We start from the raw sequence: 19,648 nt of genomic DNA on the forward strand, positions 1-19,648 counted from the left end.
GCAGAGCACAGAGCCCGCGTGGCACCCCCACCTCACCTTTCCTCCAGAGAGCTCCTTGAGCTGCCAAAGCCCATCCACCCAGGCGGCAAAACTTGGCTAGATGTTAAACATTCATTTTGGGGTCTAGTGGCAGCCTTTAAAGACCAGTCCAGCTGCCAGGGCTCCTGGGAGCTTTACTCCGTTTGTGTGGCTGTTTAATGATTCTGGTGCCTTTGGATGGAGCCTCCTTCCAGGCACATCCCCATGGGGGAAAGCATCAGGGGGCTGGGGATTTGTCCAACCGCACGTGTCCCTGCAGAGCCCTAGCTGGGAGTGCAAAAGGGGAGCCAGTGAAGGTCATGTTCAGCTTTGCCTTGGGTCTCCGAGCTGGCGAGCAGCAGCTGGGCTCAGCAGCCAGGGCCAGAGCCTGGTGGCTGTGAGATGAAGGCTGCCACATGGAAGAAATCAGAAACCTAGAATATCCTTTCCGGACAGCCCTTCTGTCCCTTGCCTTCTACTGCTCCAGCCCTGAGCTGCCAGTCAGTGGGGAGAAGGCTTAACCTTTAAAAGGCTAGGGACTGTGGGGCACCGGCTGGATGTCATTTCTCTCCCTACATCTCAGGGAAACCTGGTGAAAATAGCTTCGGCTTAGATGTCAGAGAACTAGGTCCGAAAGAGCTTGGTTGCTGAATCATCTCAAGCAGGACCTTTTCATCTCGTGGAGCCTGCGTTTTCTGTCTTTTGGACGCATCTAAGATCTACCTTGAGGTGGCTCATTCTGTCTCTAACAATGACAGCAGACATATATGCATTAACTCATTTAGTCCTCATAGCAGCCCTGTGATGTAGGAATTACCATCATTTTATGAATGGGGAAACTGAGGCAGTGCTCGGAGGAGTAGCGTGCCCCAGGACCTGGGGTCAGGATTCAAAGTCAGGTGATGTGGGTCCAGAATCTGGGATCTCAATCACTGAGTTACACAGCCTCAAATATTTATCAGGCCCCTATTGTGTTGAGGTGCAGTGCCTAGTTGCTGGAAAAATAGCAGAAAGGCAGAAATAATTAATCCTTCCTTGATACTGGCATGCTAGTTGGGGTGAGACAAATCAACACCTAAGTAGTAATGGAGTGTGGTGACAGGGGCTGGAGCATCCCTTTAAATTGGGCAATATAAGCTGAGAAAGGGCCAGCTGTGCAAAGATCAGGGAGAGGAACATTCTAGGCAGAGGAATTGGCAAGTACAAAGGCCCTGGGGCCAGAGTGAGTAAAGAGGTGAAAGTGGCCAGAGCATAGTTAATGCAGGGAGTAAATTACACGTGAGGTCAGAGCAATAAGTAGGGGTCATGGTAAGCTCAGATGACAAGTATTTAGTGAACACCTACTGTGTGCCTAAGACTGTTAGGCACTGGAGAAACTAGTGAACATGACAGATGTGGCTTCTGCCTTCACGAAGGAGTGGGATAATATGTGTGCGGGGATACTTAGCACATAGCAGATGCTCAGTGGGTGTAATTTTCTCTTTCCCTGCATGTAAGTTGATGTGAAAACTGCTCCCCTGGGTTTCTGCCTAGCTCCCAGCCCCCACGTTAAAGCAGGAAGTCGTTGGCTTATAATGGCAATCATCTCTAGAGACTGCCTAGCCGAGGGCATTATTCGCCCACAAACAGGTGGGTAAAAAATCTGCAGAGTGGGCACAGGGGTCGGCCTTCCCGCTCTGTGTGGTGCCCCCACACTGGCCAGGGGAGGCAGGGTCTTTGGGGGCTTAACTCATGGCCACTGTCTTTGTGATCCTGAGTTACAGAACAGGCCCAGGAAGACTGTCCACTGGCTCGGGGCCAAAGTGGTTATGTGTTTGCTTCTAGGTTTTTTAAGAATTTTTTTTAAAGATTTTTATTCATTTATTTGAGAGGACGAGAGAGGGAGCACAAGCACTAGTGGGGTGAGCAGCAGAGGAAGAAGCAGGCTCCCCACTGAGCAGGGAGCCTGACACAGGGCTCCATCCTCAGACCCTGGGATCATGACCTGAGAGGAAGGCAGATGCTTAACTGACTGAGCCCCCCAGGTGCTCCTGCTTTTAGGTTTTATCTTGCTTAATTTTATCAGGGGTGGAGAAAGCAAAGGAAAGACGGCCTTACGGTTGATTCGTCTGTGGGATCCTCTTCCATTTTTGTTCAAGGTCACCTTGGCCTCTCAGTGGTGTCTTTGGTAAGGAGGAGCCAGGACGCTTCGGACATGCATGGACAGCTGTGTGAGAAAATAAGGGCCCCCAGTCTTACTACCAGAAGTTTCCCTAAAGCCTCTGTATGTCGCTAAGGCATTTGAGGACTGGAGCAAATCATTCTTTCCCAGGTTATTGAGCGTGACTCAGAAAAGAGGTCACAGAAGGGGTAATGGGAAGGGCAGGGATTCGGGGGTACGTCGTCTTCTCACTCATAATAGAAACACCCTCCATTAAGGCTTAGTAAGTCCAGGTACAGTCCCAAGGACTCTCGCAGTTGATCCTCACAACAACTGAATGAGAGAGGTACCAGTGTTTTACCCATTTTACAGAGGAGGAAACAAACTCAGCTGACTTGTTTGACGTTCCTGTGTTAGCTGAGGTCAGGGAAGGCTGCTGTCGCGGGTTGGCCGTGCTGGTTTGGGGTTTACCGCCATCAAAGCTGATCTCTTGGTTGTGCACTGGTGTCTGTGGGGCCTTCCACGAGTGGCCTTCCATGCAAGGACTCAGGGAGCCAGGCCCTGTCTGGTTTGTGGCTCTGCCACCTTTTCGGGCCTTGGAAGTTTTCGCCCCAGCCGGTGGTTAGCAGAGGGAGAGAGGGGAGGATTGTGTGGGAAGTTTTAACAGGCTGGGTCTAGAAGTTGGGAATATCCTTTCCACTTCCACTCCGACCCTCTCGGCTACAACTCCCTGCGGGGTAGGCTGGCTTTATAGTCTGGGAAGAAAAGACTTTGGTGACCTCACAGCCACCTCTGCCGTAGCTACCCAAGGGGGCAAATAAAAGCCATCCTGGGCCCCGAACAAGCCTGGTCCACTGCCTCCCCAAGCCCCTGCTGCCCCTGAGTTCGCCGTGAGTGTCCCCAGCCTCGGGGACTTCTGCCTGACAAGAGTGGTCCTCCTAGTGAATTCACCACATAACCTTTAGGCTGTGAAGCGCTGGGCACCTGCTGACGTGGGCAAGTCGTCAGGCCCGGGGTCCTCGGCTGGGCTCATGTTGTCCCCCAGCGGCGTCTGGAAGCGTTCGTGGTTGTCACAACTCCAGGCGCACTGTTGGCATGTAGTGGGTCGAGGTCAAGGATGTTGCTCACATCCCACAGTGCATGGACCAGCCATCACCCCCACCCCGCAGTGGCGACACCCCCGAGCTTGGGCAGTGGTCTCTGCTGGTCTCCGAGTCTGCGGAGCAGGGTCGGCGAGGGGGTGCTGTTTCCAAGCCAGTCTGCCCCAGTCCTGCCCCAGTCCTGCCCCTCTCGGTGGCTTGTTGATTCTCCCAATGGCCTGGTCCCCTCTCTGCATTTCTAGCAGTTTTTCTTTGGCTGCCCGAGTGTGAAGAATTCGGGGGCAGAAACCCGAAGGAATCTGTGCTCATCTGTGCAGATTTTTCAAATGGCTTCCCAGCTTCCATAAGAATTTGGGCAGACAGAACCTTCCCGCTTGGCTCACGAGCCCGTCTCCCCGGTGGTGTGACCTGGACAGATGGCCTGCAGCCTGGCTCCGTGGGAGAGGGGGTGAGGAGCCCGCTAGGATGTTTAAATCTGGTTTCTGCTCCTCCCCATCTTGTGGCTTATGGGTGCCTGTCACCTGCATATGGTGACACCGAGGGTTTATAAGGGAAAAAGGGGTTCTGGTGGCTTTTCAGTGTTGTTATGATAAGGAATATATATTTATACAGACATATATACATACGTATGAATATATGTGTGTATATAGTGCAACCATGTAGGAGAGAGTAGAATAAAAAGTAAAAATCCCTAATTCTTCCTACGTAAAGGTAATCACTCCTCACAAGCCTTCGCTCTAGGAACAGATACATTTCTCTGTGTGTGAATATGTGCACGTGTGTTCGTGTGTATGGGGGCAAGTATACACGAGTGTGTGTTTAGTGTCCAGAATAGATGTACTTTTATGCAGCTTGCTCTTTTCATACACTAGATCGTGGATATTTTTCCATGCTAGCATGTTTACACATACGCAGGCCAGGTGCTGTGGATACAATAGTGAGCAGATGAGACAACAATCCTGGTTTCATCAGATGACTTCTTGAATGTGGGAAGTCAGGTAGTAAACAAAGCAAATAACTGTATGGTGCAGTTCCATGCTAAGGAGGAAACAGAAGGGAGGGCAGAGAATAGTGAAGGTGGAGGGGAGGATGGCAGTTTTTTCTAAGATGGCCAGGCCTCATGGAGAAGGTGACATTGGAGCCAAGATGGGAAGGAGGTCGGAGATGGGCCACGTGGACGTGGATGTGGGAAGAGCATCGCAGCCAAAAAGAATATCAAGGACCAGAGCTCTTAGGTGGGAGGGAGAGAGCGGGGACATCAGTGTGGCTGACACGGAGTGCACATTCCCCCTCATTATTTTTAATGACCGCGTGATATTTCATTAAGTCCAGGAGTTGAAGAATGTATTTAATTAGTCCCCTGTTGGTAACATTGGGATTCGTTCCAGAGTTTTTTTTTGCCCTTTAGGAACATTACTGGGGTGGGCACCCTCGGCATGTCTCTATGGGTATGTTCAGTGTACCTTGAGCTAAAAACACACCGGTGGGCTTGCTTGGCTGAAGCATGTATGTTTGTCCATTTGGATAGCTGTTGTAGTGCAGGGGCATCTGGGAGGCTTAGCTGGTTAAGCATCCAGCTCTTGGTTCTGGCTCAGGTCATGATCTCAGGGTCCTGGGATCAAGCCCCACATTGGGCTTCCTGCTCAGCAGGGAGTCTGCTTGTCTCCCTCTCCCTCTGCTCCTCCCCCTGCTCTCTCTCTCTCTCAAATAAATAAATTAATTACAAAAAAATTTGAAGTCCCCCTGAAAAAGTGACAGCAATTTTTACTCTTGTGTCTTCTTCCAGTATGCATTTGAAACAGATGACTTTGGCGAATTATTTACGCCTTTATGGCCCACGAAGGCCCCAACTCCTTTCCGCCCACAAAAAGGATTCTTGTAAGGCAGAAGTAAACAAACTTTGAAGATTATGAAGTGTTGAACGACTATGAGATGTTAATTTTTACCTTTAAAAAGCATTTTGATTTTTAATTCTGTATTGTATAATACTTCACATATATGGGGAAAAAATCACAGGCAGTCATTGACCCCCTCCAACCCCCAGATCTGTCTTAGATTAGTTTTTCATCTCTCAGTTGGCCTAGGCAAAGCAGTTCCACATTGGTCCCTGGCTTCAGAAGCCCAGGGTGTGCAATTATTTTATTTTGAAATGAGTGAAAACGTGATAAATGGACTTGATCAAGATGTAAAAGTTTTGCCTTTGAAAGATGTAGTTAAGAAAATAAAAGAGCAGGGGCGCCTGGGTGGCTCAGTGGGTTAAGCCGCTGCCTTCGGCTCAGGTCATGATCTCAGGGTCCTGGGATCGAGTCCCGCATCGGGCTCTCTGCTCGGCAGGGGGCCTGCTTCCCTCTCTCTCTCTCTCTGCCTGCCTCTCTGTCTACTTGTGATCTCTCTCTGTCAAATAAATAAATAAAATCTTTAAAAAAAAAAAAAAAGAAAAGAGCAAAGCACATCTCAAGAGAAATTTTTTGTAAAACATATCCAATGAAGAGCCTATATCCAGAATATATAAAGAACTTGAGTAACTCAGGAACAAGATAAACAGTCCAGGATCCAGTAAAAAGTGGGCAAAGATTTGAACAGATGCTCTTCTCAAGAAGATGCAGTAGTGGCAAAGAAACACCGGAAAAGATGCTATACTTCATTAGTCATTAGAAATGCAAAGTAGGGTGCCTGGGTGGCTCAGTGGGTTAAAGCCTCTGCCTTCCGCTCAGGTCATGATCTCAGGGTCCTGGGATCAAGTCCCACATCGGGCTCTCTGCTCAGCGGGGAGCCTGCTTCCTCCTCTCTCTCTCTGCCTGCCTCCTGCCTACTTGTGATCTGTCAAATAAATAAATAAAAATCTTTTAAAAAAAAAGAAATGCAAAGTAAAGGGGCGCCTGGGTGGCTCAGCCCATTAAGCACCTGCGCCTTCATCTCAGGTCATGATCCCAGGGTCCTGGGACCAAGACCCACATCGGGCTCCCTGCTCAGTGGGGAGCCTGCTTCTCCCTCTGCCTGCCGCTCCCTCTGCTGGTGCACTCTCTCTCTCTGTCAGATAAATAAATCTTAAAGAAAAGAGAGAAATGCCAGGTAAAACCACAGTAAGATCCACTGCAAACCCACTAGTACAGTTAAGTGTAAAGATAAAAAATTCCAAGTGTTGGTGAGGACATCGGACCGCTAAGACTCTACTATATTTCAGGTGAGAATGGCAGATGGCGATAAGCACGTTGGAAAGCAGGATGCCATGACCTTATAAAGTTAGATACACATTGACCATACAGACCAGCAATGCTGCTGGAAGTAGAAGGGATTTACCCAAGAGACTTGAAAACAGGTGTCCAACAAGGTCGTGTACATCCATGTACACAGCATTATTTGTAATTATTTGTAATTATTTGTAATGGGCAAAAAACTGAAAACAGCCCCAATGCCCATTATTGACTGAATAAACCCAGTGCCCATCTCGGATGAATAAACCAATTGTGATACATTGTATCTTCGAATCCTACTCAGCAGTAAAAAAGAACAAAATACGAATACACATACAGACAGCTGAATTTCAGAAACAGTAAGCTAAATGAGTGCAAATGAGTCTATACTATATGATCCTATTTTTATGAATTTCTAGTGACAATGAAACTCGGCCCACTGGGGTCAGGGAAGAGGGTTTTTTTGTTTTTTGGGGTTTTTTTCTAAGAGAGAACTTTTTTAGGGAGAGAGAACTCTATCTTGATTGTAGTGGTAGTTACATATTTCCATCAATCATCAGAATTCATCCAATTGTGTGCTTAAAATGGGTGGATTTTATTCTAGGAAAAAAAATACTTCAGTAAACAAAACCAAGGGGAAAATTTTTATTTATTTATTTATTTATAATTTTTTTTTTAAGATTTTATTTATTTATTTGACAGAAAGATCACAAGTAGGCAGAGAGTCAGGCAGAGAGAGAGGAGGAAGCAGGCTCCCCGCAGAGCAGAGAGCCCGAAGCAGGGCTCGATCTCAGGACCCTGAGATCATGACCTGAGCCGAAGGCAGCGGCTCAATCCACTGAGCCACCCAGGCACCCCGAAAAAAATTTTTTTTAAATAAAACATGTGGTTGTAATTTTATTTTGCATTTCTTGGATGACTCATGGTGTGGGACATCTTTCATGTGCTTTACCTGTGGAAGGAGGAAGGCGTGGAAGGGAGGGGTGTGCCCGAGCAGGATCCATTGTGCTCATTGGTCCAAAGTAGACTTGAATCTTTTGTTTGCTGTTGCGGTCAGACAGAACATCAGGGTGCTGGACCCTTCCATTCAGGCCCAGGACAGTGTTTCTGGACACATGTGGTCTGGTTATTGTGGTCATTGGGATAACCTAGCAGGACCCACCAGGAGCTGCTCGGCATCTCTCCAGGTAGGGAAGCCTTGTTCATTCCTGTGTCCCTAATGGCTCACCAGGTTCCCTTCTGGTCTGGGATCCAACAATTCCAAGATCAGTCTGTGGATGGGGTAACCACGCAGACCTAAAAACTGATACTTCTCTGGCATAAAGAAGCAGATTAATGGGGGTGCCTTGCTGGCTCAGTCAGTAGAGCATGGGACTCTTAACCTCAGGGTCATGAGTTCAAGCCCCACGTTGGGCATGGAACCTACTTAAAAAAAACAAAACAAAACAGATTAACAGCTATGAAAGTAAACAGTTGAGTTTGTGTGTTCGTTTTTTACCATCTCAACATTTTATGGAGAACCTTCAAAAAAATATTGAACTATTCAGTCAACACCCATATTCCCACCACCTAGATTTTACAATGAATATTTTGTTCTTTGCTTTACCACACATCTATCCATCCCTCTATCTCTCAGTTCAAGCATTTTTTTCAAGCATTTCAAGATCAGTTGCAAACATTAACCCCATTCTTCTGTTTTTTAAAGCTGACTTTTTGTTGAAGTTTAGCGTACAGAAAATCATTACATAGGCATGATTGATGAAACCATTGGCTGTTGGTGATTAAGTCTGTCTCCCGCCCCCTCTCTCTGGAGGCTGGGGGTTGGAATGGGATGAAAGGTCCAATCCTCTAATCATTCCTTGGTCCTTCGGGCAGCCACCTCCCATCCTGAAACTATCTGGGACCTCTGCCACCGACCATCTCATTAGTATAGGGAGGATACGCATCACTTGAAGATTCCATGGGACTTAGAAACTCCTGGGACATGAACCCAGGACTAAGACCAAATACTATAACACAAGATGCTCTTATCACCCCTGTCACTTAGGAAATTACAAGGATTTTAGGAGCTCTGTGTCAGGAAGTGGGGGCAGAGACCAAATATATATATTTATGTCACTCCCATGCCTATTCAGTTGCATATAGGCTGTGGCTTCTTTCTTCTACAGTGGCAGAGGAGTTGGGACAGAGACTCTAGGTGGCCCTTGAAGCCTAAAATCTTTACTGTCTGGCTCTTTATGGTAAAAGTCTGCCTACCTTGTACTAAAGTAACACCTCTGGGCTTTCTTTATTCATTTTATTTTTTTTTTTTTTAAGATTTTATTTATTTATTTGAGAGAGAGAGAGCATGAGGAAGGAGGAGGGGAAGAGGGACAAGGAGAAGCTGGATCCCTGCTGAGCAGGGAGCCCAGTGCAGGACTCGATCCCAGAACCCTGGGATCATGACCTGAGCCAAAGGCAGGCGGTTAATGGACTGAGCCAGCCAGGCGCCCCTATTCATTTTACTATTTGCTTTATTCTCTGTTATCTTGTATTTACTTGCCCAGGAAGGAATCGACTTACCTGACTGGGGCCCTGGTAAGCTTTCCATCCGACGGTCCACGGTCTTCTGCTTGATGGTATTAAGGTGTTCAAGTTCTCCCAGCCCTCCTCTTCTCGCTGGGACCTACATGCCCACAATGGAGAGCATTCTCTGTAGCTCCTTCCCTGAGCCTGCTGGTCAGGCCTGCCCGTGCCCCGATGAGGCCTGCACTGTGTTTGGTCAGAGAAGTTTAATTCCAGGGGAACAAACACTAGGGTCAGGCCCCTTCCTACAATCTAGCTGAACTACCAATCCTACTGATAACGTTGTTCTGCAGCCAATACAGTGTACCTAACCTGACCCCATGAGACTCCCCGGGCAGCATGTGAAAAACACTGGCATCCAGTCCCCTGCTCCCCAAACCCATCAACAGAACCTCTTGGGCTGGGGTCTGGGCACTAGTATTTTTTTAAGAGCCTTCCGAGGGATTCACATGTCTACGATCTTTCTCCTTTGTTTTCCCAGTTGTTTCTCAGTTACTTCAGGGGACAGAGAGGGGGAAGATTTGGTTAATTATCCCCCGGAAGCTTCAACAGGTGTCTTGCAGCAGGCTCTGAAGCTGGTTTGTAGTGAGTATTTCCCCCCAAGCAATGCCAGCGTCTCTGAGACAAGTGTACAAGGATGGTCCTCTTTCAGACAGACAAATTTTGGTTGTTCGTGTAAAAACAAGCACATTACGTTATCGTCACACTTCTAAATGCTTCCTTCTAGACGGTGTGATTCAGATCTGAAAGTGATGCTTCAACCCATATGTCGTCTTGATAAACGCAGGCTCCGCATGGCTCAGTTTCCACACAGAGGAGTAAAGAAACGGCCCAGCCATGGTCCAAGGGAATTTTAAAAGGGATTTTAATCTTTTTCTTTTTTTAAGATTTATTTTATTTTATTTTATTTAGAGAGGTGGGGAGGAAGGGCTGAGGGAGAGAGAGCCTCAAGCAGACTCTGCCCTGAATTTGGAGCTCTTTCAGGCTCGATCTCATGACCTGAGCCAAAGCCAAGAGTCAGGCGCTTGACTGACTGTGCCGCCCAGGCGCCCCAAAAGGAATTTCAGTCTTGACTCCTGTGTTTTGAGGAAGGAAGAAGAGACCTAATCCATAAGCCACGGCGACAGTCCTCAAAGACCTCTTCCTCCACTCCCCTGTTCATGGTGGTGGATTAATGAAGGGAAACCCCAGGTCGCATGCTTTCCCCTGAAGGCAGCATTTCTCAGCCCCATTGCCTGTGGACATTTGGGGCGGGTAGATTATTGTGAGGCTGTCCTGAGTATGGTAGGATGGCGAGCAGCATCTCTTCTCCAGTGGTGACAATCCAAGTGTCTCCTACACAGTAAATTTGGGGAGTAAATTTGGCCAGCTGAGAACCCCTGTGTTAAAGGAATCAAACAACTCACTTTAAGCCGGTGGTAGTTCCTAAAGACCTGGCCACAAGAGGCCTCTCCTCTGGGCCTTGTGCTTTCAGTGGGGTGAGAGGACTGAAGGCAACCCAGTGAGTCGAGGTAACATCCCAGCCCGTGCTCAGGGCTCTCTCCAGGCCCTGGTCAGGAAAGCAGGCCAGGATGCTGGTGTGTGACCTCTAGACCCAAGAGACAATGATCGACTTCCTTGTGAATAGACATGTGGATAAAATCATTTGGTGTCATCGCGAATCCATGGAATGGGGGCTGACACGTGATAAGCGCTATGTAAGTGTTAGGCGCTAGTGTGACAGTTTTCATAGCACTAGTCTGGAGACATAAGACAGCTTTTGTGTCTGCTGGCCAGCTGAAGAAGAGGCCATTCAGATGATGGAGGCAAACCTGACCCTGGTGGGCCCCGCAAAGACAATGGGACAGTCTCTAACGTGGCCTCTTCATGAGGGGTTTCCGAGGCTCAGTCTGACTCTTGACACCTCTTTCCCAACAGGCCATCCTGGGGGGCTCACTCCCCTTCTGACACACATGCGTGCAATGTATTTCTGCTCCAGGTCTTGTTTTTGTCATACAGCGGGGTCAGTGAGATCTGAGATAAGAGAAGGAAAAGTGTTGCGGGGCTCTGAGTGTCCATACTATGCCGCATGCCGGCTCTGTGACCTTGGGCACTCAACCTCCGAACCCCTACAAGCCTCACATTCTCCGTCTGCAAAAGGATATAAGTGGTACCTTAACTAATAGGACTGTGGTGTGGATTGAGTGAAAAAATGTATATAAACTACTTTTCTCAGTGCCTAGCATGTAGGACTCAGGATTTGGTATTGCTGATTTTTTTTTTTTTTTTTTTTAGAGAGAGAGAGAGAGCATGTGTGTGTGTGTACACATGAACAAGAGGGGGGTGGCGGGGGAGGGGCAGAGGAACAGGGAAAAAAAACTTCTTTTTTTTAAAGAGAGACTCTTTTTTTTTTTTAAGATTTTATTTATTTATTTGACAGAGACAGAGAGATCACAAGTAGTCAGAGAGGCAGGCAGAGAGAGAGGAGGAAGCAGGCCCCCTGCTGAGCAGAGAGCCCGATGCGGGGCCCGATCCCAGGACCCCGAGATCATGACCGATGCGGAGCCCGATCCCAGGACCCCGAGATCATGACCTGAGCTGAAGGCAGAGGCTTTAACCCACTGAGCCACCCAAGTGCCCCTAAAGAGAGACTCTTAAGCAGACTCCACACCCAGTGCAGAGCCCGATGTCATGACCCTGAGATCCTGACCTGAGCCAAAGTCAAGAGTCAGACCCTCAACCAACTGAGCCACGCAGGGGCCCTGGTATTGCTGATTTTTAATTATAATAATACTGTTACCTAAACTCTTCATTGACAGAGAGATCACAAGTAGGCAGAGAGGCAGGTAGAGAGAGAAGAGGAAGCAGGCTCCCTGCTGAGCAGAAAGCCGGATGTAGGGCTCGATCCCAGGACCCTGAGATCATGACCTGAACCAAAGGCAGAGAGGCTTAACCCACTGAGCCACCCAGGCGCCCCCATACATTAGTTTTGTAAACTAAACGTAATGTACAGAGAGCAAGTTAATAACTGTGGAAGGGAAAACTATGAAAAATGATTATAAATTTCATCAGAAATAGTATTTGTGAGAAATAAGAGTATGGGGGAGAGAATTGCCCTCTGGATTATAAGATATTATAAAACTACAATCATTAAAATATTATGGTGCTGATATAAAGACAGATTAATGCAAAAATGTGGCTCAAAAATATTATATGTAAAAATTTTAATTAACATACATCATAAAGTAATAGGGAAATAACATTCAGGGACAATAGATAGCTATGGGATAAATAGATATATTTAGAAGATCCTCATGTCATATCACATTTAGGAATAAATTCTGGGGAAAAGTTAAATCATATAAGAACATTGATCAGTTCTCATAGTCAGAAATGTGAAACCTCACTCTGAAGTCAGGGATGAAACTTCTTAGAACGAAAGAAATGTTAGAGTTGAAGAGGGCCTTAAAACTTACATGAACCCACCCATTGTGTAAATGGGAAACTGAGGCCCAGGCAGAGGCTATGATTTACCTTGATTTGAAGAAACACCTGAAACAGCGTCTAGCTTTCAGAGAGAAGAAGAAAAAAGAGGGAGTGCTATAGGCTGAGAAAGTTTTGCAAAAGTTGAGAAGAGAATGGCTACCATCTTTGTTGGGGTGTATTTGTTCTGGCTTCTGGAGAGGAGGCACAGGAGGAAGAGGGACAAAGACTTTGCTATGGGGCTTTTCCGAGGGTTGAGATAACTCTTGAAAATCCAGATGAAGTGTGGGGATCCCTCCATGTTGAGGAATTAGGGAAGACTGGGAAACAGCTTTTTGCTGGCTTCACGCATTTTTTTTTTCCAGAAATGGACCAGTAGTGCAACTCAGTACCCAAGTGGGGCCTGTGATGAGATGGGGTTCTGATTATGACCTGGGGCACCTCTGCACTGTGCCATCAGCCTTGAAGCTGCATGTGGGGGTATTACCTTGGAACCAAACATGCAAAATGGGGAGCTGTTGAGATTTTTTTTTTTCCTTTTAATTTGCAGTGTTTATGACACCCACATGCTAAGTCATCCAGCTTCCCTTCCAGACAGGCTGCCTTGGCAAACTAAATTAGCAACCAAAAGAGTTTAGCTCTTGCGGGGAAGGACAGATTCATTTTCCCAGCAAGTATCAACATGTGAAAGCCTCAGCTTGCCCCTGACTCACTCAGGGCCCCGAGGTTTGGACTGGAGCAGTGGGCATGCTCTCTCTGCACCGCCCTGGGCCTCCATCCCCTCAGCTGTAAAATGGGCCGGTGGTAGCAGCTGTCTTAGAGGGGTGGTTCTCCATGAAGGGTTAGGGGATGCTCCTATGGGATGCACAGTGATGTCTGGAGATACCTTTGAGTTGTCACAGCTGGGGAGGGGACGGCTAGTGGCATCTTCCAGAGATGTTCCTAAACATCTGACACCACTCAGAACAGCCTCACAACCCAGAAGCAGGCAGAGAGAGAGGAGGAAGCAGGCTCCCTGCTGAGCAGACAGCCCGATGCGGGGCTCAATCCCAGAACCCTGGGATCATGACCTGAACCGAAGATAGAGGCTTTAACCCACTGAGCCACCCAGGTGCCCCTATAGCAGGTGCTTAATAAAGCAGTGTTAGTCTCCACGGTCCTTCAAAGCCTGGTCCCTGAGCCCAAAGGGTGCCTCTCAACTTGCTTTGGTTTTGCCAAAGAGGTTTCCCTCACCTAAATTGGCATGGTGATTGGTGCCACAGAAATAGATTGGTCATTCTTTAGAGATAGTTGAGTCTTAAATTCCAGAAAGTGGAATATTCCAGGAGTACCCAAGCCCCGAGGGTAGAGCTGGACGTTGGTGGCTTGTCTGTCTGCACGGAGGGCCATCCTCTGAGACTGTCGCATCAGGGCCATTGAGATTTGTTGAGGCTAGGGAGGGAACACAGTGACCAGTAACCGAGCGCCTTGCTGGGCGGGAGGGTTGCTCTACTCTGTAACCTTGGGGGGAGGGGCACTGAAGGGTTTTGTGTGAGTACAGCTTCTGCTGACTGAATCCACTCCCCTTTGATGTTAAAAAAGGCTTCACATTTTTTTACTGTGTTTGATAGAGAACTTGTCACACCTCCTTTGACCTATTAACCAGAGCCCTGAGCTTTCTGACTGATTGAGTCATGACTATAAAAATAAATGATGATATGGTTGAGTATACTTTGGCTCTGTGAGGGAATACAGGGCTGTTTGCCCCTTCACCAAATGGCCCTGTTCTGCTGTACTTTTTAAACTTCTTGGGGTGCCCAGGTGGCTCAGTCAGCTAAGTGTCCGACTCTTGCTTTCAGCTCAGGTCGTGAGCTCAGGGTCCTGGGATCAAGCCCCAATTTGGGCCTCCTGCATGGTGGGGAGTCTGCTTGTCTCTCTCCCTCTGCCCCTCCCCCTGGCTTGTGCTTTCTCTCTCAAATAAATAAACAAAATCTTGAAAAAAATTAAATTAAAAAATTAATTACTGCAGAGGGGGAAATGAGATGACCAAGTTTATTCAGAGTATGTAGGTTCTCGGGGGAAACATGGGGAGCCCTCTCCATGGGTTTCGTGCACGAATTCTGAACCTGTTCTGATTGTTGCAATGCCTTTATGATGCTCTCTGGATTGTGCAGGTCGTTGGGAAGCTGCTTCCAGATGACTAAGGTACATGGTCCTGCAATGACACTATGACTGCAGTAGAATGAGTCCCCCGTAACCACCAGTAGGGATATTTGGGGATGCCTTGCGACAAAATTTCTAATTGTGATTGTCTCTAAGGAGGAGGACAGTAGGGATCTAGTGACAAAAAAATTGGCTTCCTTCCTGGGTATTTGCTGCAAATACTTCAAGTTGTATCACCAACTAGCTCAGTGACTTGGTTTCCTTATCTGTTAAATGGAGGGCTAGGGGTCTCTGGCGCTGTGTCTCTGAGCCCCTCTCCGTATTCTGTAGATACCCGGTCTTAATTCCCCATTTCTCCAGCAACATGCTCCCTGGAATTTACAGTGATGGCAAATCTTGATATTCTCCCAAGGGACTGTTATCATAGAAGTCATTAGTGTTATTCAGCTTTGACTTTATTATAACTTGAATTTCAAATGTTTGATTTTTAAAAGTCTGTTAAGATTGCCATAACTTTACCAAGTGCTTTGCAAATGCCGAAGCCTGCCAGTTAACTCAGATGGTCACAGCCGCAACTGCTTCCCATCGAAAGGCTGAATCACTTAGGAGTTCCTACCTTTCAAGGGCCAAGTGATTCACCACACCGAGTAACTTTGCGAGTGGGGATAAGGAGCGTAGGATATTAGACTTCCTTTTAGTCTTCTTTCCCTTCTGGCGATTTAGATGTGAATTCTCTAATGACAAATTTTTTTTTCTTTTGTTTTCTTTCCAAAACGGTATGTGCTGTAAGAAGTGCAAACCATACTTGCATAATACCAAACGCAGAAAGTTCCCTGTTTCCCCTCCCTAGAGAGAGCCATTCTTAACAGTTTGGTGAAGTTCCTCCAGATAGTTTTCTATTCTATATATTAACTTTTTTTTTTTTTTAACAAAAAAGAGATTGTGTTTATATATACTATTTTGCAACTTGCTTTTGTCTCCTAGCAATATGTCTTGGAGATTTTTCTATTTCATATATATATATAGATCTATCTCGTTTGACAGCAACATTGGTTTCCATGGTATTATTACATCAGAAACTATTTAATTAGTTTCCGCCAGTCTTTGTCTGGATGCGTCCCAAAGCTGATCCTAAGACAATGACTTGGGTTCAGGTAGGCTACCAAGGAGGTCACCCCAGGAAGTACTGCTAAGAGAATGGAAGAGGGAGGCAAGCCAATCGGGGATGTTTGATGAGTGGGTCACTGCAGCCTAGAAGATCCCCGAGACCGTCAAGTTCAGTGATTCATTAGAAGGACTCACAGACTTAGCTAAGCCATTACACTCATGGTTACAGTTTATTACAGAAAAAGGAAACAGACCAAGATCAGCAAAGGAAAGAGGCACAGAGCGCAGAGTGCAGGAGAGAACAGGTAATGAGTTTCCAGTTGCCCTCTCCCAGTGGAGTTGTGAGGACAGCACTTCATTGTCCCAGGAATGATGTGGGGAGACACACTTGAAGGATTGCCATCTAGGGAGGTTCACACAAGCGTTGGCATCGGATATTGATCAGGTGATCTGTCCTGTAGGCGTCCAAGTGGCTGACTCTAGTCTCCATCCCCTGCAGTGGCCAAACTGCTGTTGAGTGGCCCAAAGACTCCACCATAAGGCATAGCTGGTGTAGACTGGCGAGGGCTCTGGGTGCTTGAGAGCTGGGGGGGATAGCCTCTAGGGTGGGCTGAGGGAGCAGACAGGGCACCACGGCCACAGGTGCACTTCTTTGTGGACACTTTTTGTTATTTACATTTTTCATTCTCACAATGTTCTAGGGCAGGAGTTGGCAAACTTTTCCATAAAGCGCCAGACAGAAAATAGTTTCAGCTTTGTGGGCCACACAGTCTCTTTTGCACCTATTCAACTCTGCTTCTGTAGTGTAATAGCAACCGTAGACATTGTGTTAATAAATGGGTTGGACTGAGTTCCAATAAACTTCATTTACAAAACACAGGTAGTGGACCAGATTTAGCTTAGAGGCTCTAATACCCAGATATTATCCAATATCTAATATTCAGAGAATATCCTTGTATGTATATCTTTGTCCATTTGTACAGATAATTCTATGCGATAAATTCCTAGAAATAGAATTGCTGGATCACAAGTTACAACATTTTTATTTTGAGTAGCTACTGTGAACCTCTCCTAAAAGTTGAACCAGCTTCCTCTTACACCAACAATACATGAGAGTGTTTGAGATTTCCTTTCCTAAAACCTTTTTCCCAAGGGGAAAGTACACTCATCTCTAAGGATGTTTCTGCATTTTCATTTCTGAGCTTTGGAGAGGCATAGGAAGATAGAACATTTTGCCCCCAAGGAAGAACACCAAACAGAGCCTGGAATGGCCTCCTGCTAGGATCTTGCTTTACCAAGGCCCACAGAGAAGGGGACTCCAGTAACTTATTTTCATCTAACTTGTTTTCAAACCTTATACTGCCCACTAGGCGTCGTTCAAAACAAACCTGAGTGTTACCTTTAAAAAAAAAAAAACCTCAAGGGATGCCTGGGTGGCTCAGTCGGTTGTATCTGCCTTCAACTCAGGTCATGATCCCAGGGTTCTGGGATGGAGCCCCACATCAGGCTCCCTGCTCAGTGGGGAGCCTGCTTCTCCCTCTGCCTGCCCTTCTCCCTACTTGTGTCCTCTTTCTCTCTCTCTCTCTCTGACAAATGAATAAATAAATAAAATCTTCCAAAAAAAACCCCCCAAAACTTGGAATGCTTCAGAGAGCTCCTTAGTAATGTTCTTTATTAAGGGAAGATTCCTGTCCTAGTTTCCCCCTTCTATTAAGGGATCTTCATGTAAACAAGGTCCCCCTGTGCGTACCAAACACTTCACCAAGTTACAAAAACTATACACGGTCCAATTTTTTTCCACGTTGTTGACAGGTACTGGACACCAGAGTGGTAGCGGGCTTGATTGGTACAGGCTAGTCTTGTTCACCCTGGGTCTTTTTGGGGTTTTGCTTTTTTTTTCCACTTTTCTTTTCTCCCCCCCCATTCACCCCCTCCCCCATTTTTATCATTTAGAATTCTTGATGTGAGCCCCATGGGGGAGAATAGAGGCTCATTAGCATTCAAACTCTGTTTTTGGCTGCATATTTTAGCTGGTTTATTTGATAATCGGCTTCCCTCCTGGGATCCAGCCCGCTTTTGCTCGGCTCATGCTGGGTGAATCTGTGATATTTCCCATTCTGCAGTCCTTCATTTATAACACAGACGCAGCCTGCTTTCCTGTTAGCGAGATGGCATGCCCGGACTACCCACACGCAGATAAAGAATTAGGCAGAACTTGGCTGGGAAGATAAATCAAGCTAACCATCTCATTAGGCTTGAAAGACACAAATTAAGCTTGCATCGGAATTAACAGAGAAGCCTTCCAAAGAGACACGCAGTACGACAAGGGGTAGAAGAAATCGCCATGGCCGTTTCTCTCAGGAACTTGCCTCCATTGCCTGGAACAGAGGAAAAATAAAGCCTCTTTTATAAAAGGCTCCACCAGACAGAAATTTGGGGTCAGAATCGCAGTATAACCTTCACTGAGTGCTTATCTAGGTACCATGTGCTGAGACATTACACAAATTGTCTCCTCAAAAATCTCACAGTGACAGTTGAAGTAAAGTACTGGCAAGAGTCCTCTTTAATGTAGGAGGAAACTGAGTCTCAGGGAGATTCCTTCCCTTGTCTCAGGTCACAGAGCTAGCCTAATGGTCACCGAGGATGTCTGGCCTGTGGCCCATGGCTTCACCTAGTGGCTCTTCTCCAGCATAAACTGGCCTTTCAGGGGACATTGGGCCCCATCTGGAGACATTTTGGATTGTGACAGCTGGTGAGGGGGATGCTCATGGCATCGAGTACTTAGAGGCTGGAGGTGCTGCTCAGCATTGTGCCCAGGACAGTTCCTGTGACAAGGAACGTCCATGGTGGCCGCCATTTAGAAACCCCAGGTTAACTACTCAACCAGACTCTGTGATGGCTGGCTGTCCCCGTAGAACTCCCCAGCTGTAGTGCTCTGTACAGAGCATGGTAGGGCAATGGCCGTAAGTTTAAAGTTGTCTGTTGTGGGGGACGCAGCTGTCTGGCAGCAGGAACAGTCAGTGCAGAGGCCAGGAGGCGGGAATGTGCCTGGCGTGGTGAGGAATGGCCGACCATCTGGTATACCTGGAGTGAAGGGACTTACGGGCGCATGAGATGAGGGAAGTGGGGCATTCTTACCATGAGAGGAAACAGATGATGTCCTAAAAGCAACGAGCCCAGTGTCTGCAGTTGAGGAATGAGTAGACTAACGACCTCTGTCTTATTCCCGCCTCCCTGTTCCGTTTCTCTCCTTCTCTGACCTCCTCCCCGCCTCCCTCGTCCCTCTGGCTCCCCAGTGTTTGGCCACAACATGAAGAGCAGCAATGACTTCATCGGAAGGATTGTCATCGGCCAGTACTCTTCGGGCCCCTCCGAATCCAACCACTGGCGGCGGATGCTAAACACTCACCGCACGGCTGTGGAGCAGTGGCACAGCCTGAGGTCCCGGGCCGAGTGTGACCGCGTGTCTCCTGCCTCGCTGGAGGTGACCTGAGGGCTGCGGCAAAAGCAGCTTTCATTTGTTTAAAAAAAAAAAAAAAAAGAAAGAAAGAAAGAAAATTTAAGACAGAAAGAAAACGTGTCACATGCCTATGACATCCACACAACACACACACACACACACACACACACACACACACACACACTAAATCCTCTCAGAACTGAGAGGAAGCTGACTATTGAACACAAAATTGAACACAAAATGGTTGCCCTCAATGAGCAAAGCCTGAGAACTTTCTGGAAACTCCATCTCTATGTCATGAGCTGAGTGGGCTCTGCTGTGAGACTTACTGACAGTGCTTGCTACTGTTGATGCCCCTCCCCCAAATGCACTTTAAACCCTCAGGCCAGAGAAAGGGCCTCCCCAAGGGTGCCAGCCTCCATCGAGATGAAACTCTCCAGGAGCTTGGCCAGTGTGTGGG

The 19,648-nt window shown here is 47.2% G+C and overlaps 1 protein-coding gene across 7 annotated transcripts in view; it reads left to right on the forward strand.

Annotated features, from left to right (window-relative positions):
- SYT17 (synaptotagmin 17) overlaps positions 1 to 19,273 on the forward strand; it is an 85,229-nt gene extending 65,956 nt beyond the window's left edge. For all 7 annotated transcript variants that reach the window (XM_032836207.1, XM_032836211.1, XM_032836210.1 and 4 more), the window contains one exon: positions 19,025 to 19,273. In XM_032836207.1, the coding sequence (XP_032692098.1) occupies positions 19,025 to 19,221 (197 nt within the window). In that variant the 3' untranslated portion in view covers positions 19,222 to 19,273. The remainder of the gene's footprint in view (positions 1 to 19,024) is intronic.
- Positions 19,274 to 19,648: the final 375 nt, after the last annotated feature.

Source organism: Lontra canadensis, unplaced genomic scaffold (assembly GCF_010015895.1).
Source record: "Lontra canadensis isolate GAN:19392208 unplaced genomic scaffold, GSC_riverotter_1.0 scaffold91, whole genome shotgun sequence".
NCBI classification, from domain to species: Eukaryota; Metazoa; Chordata; class Mammalia; order Carnivora; family Mustelidae; genus Lontra; species Lontra canadensis.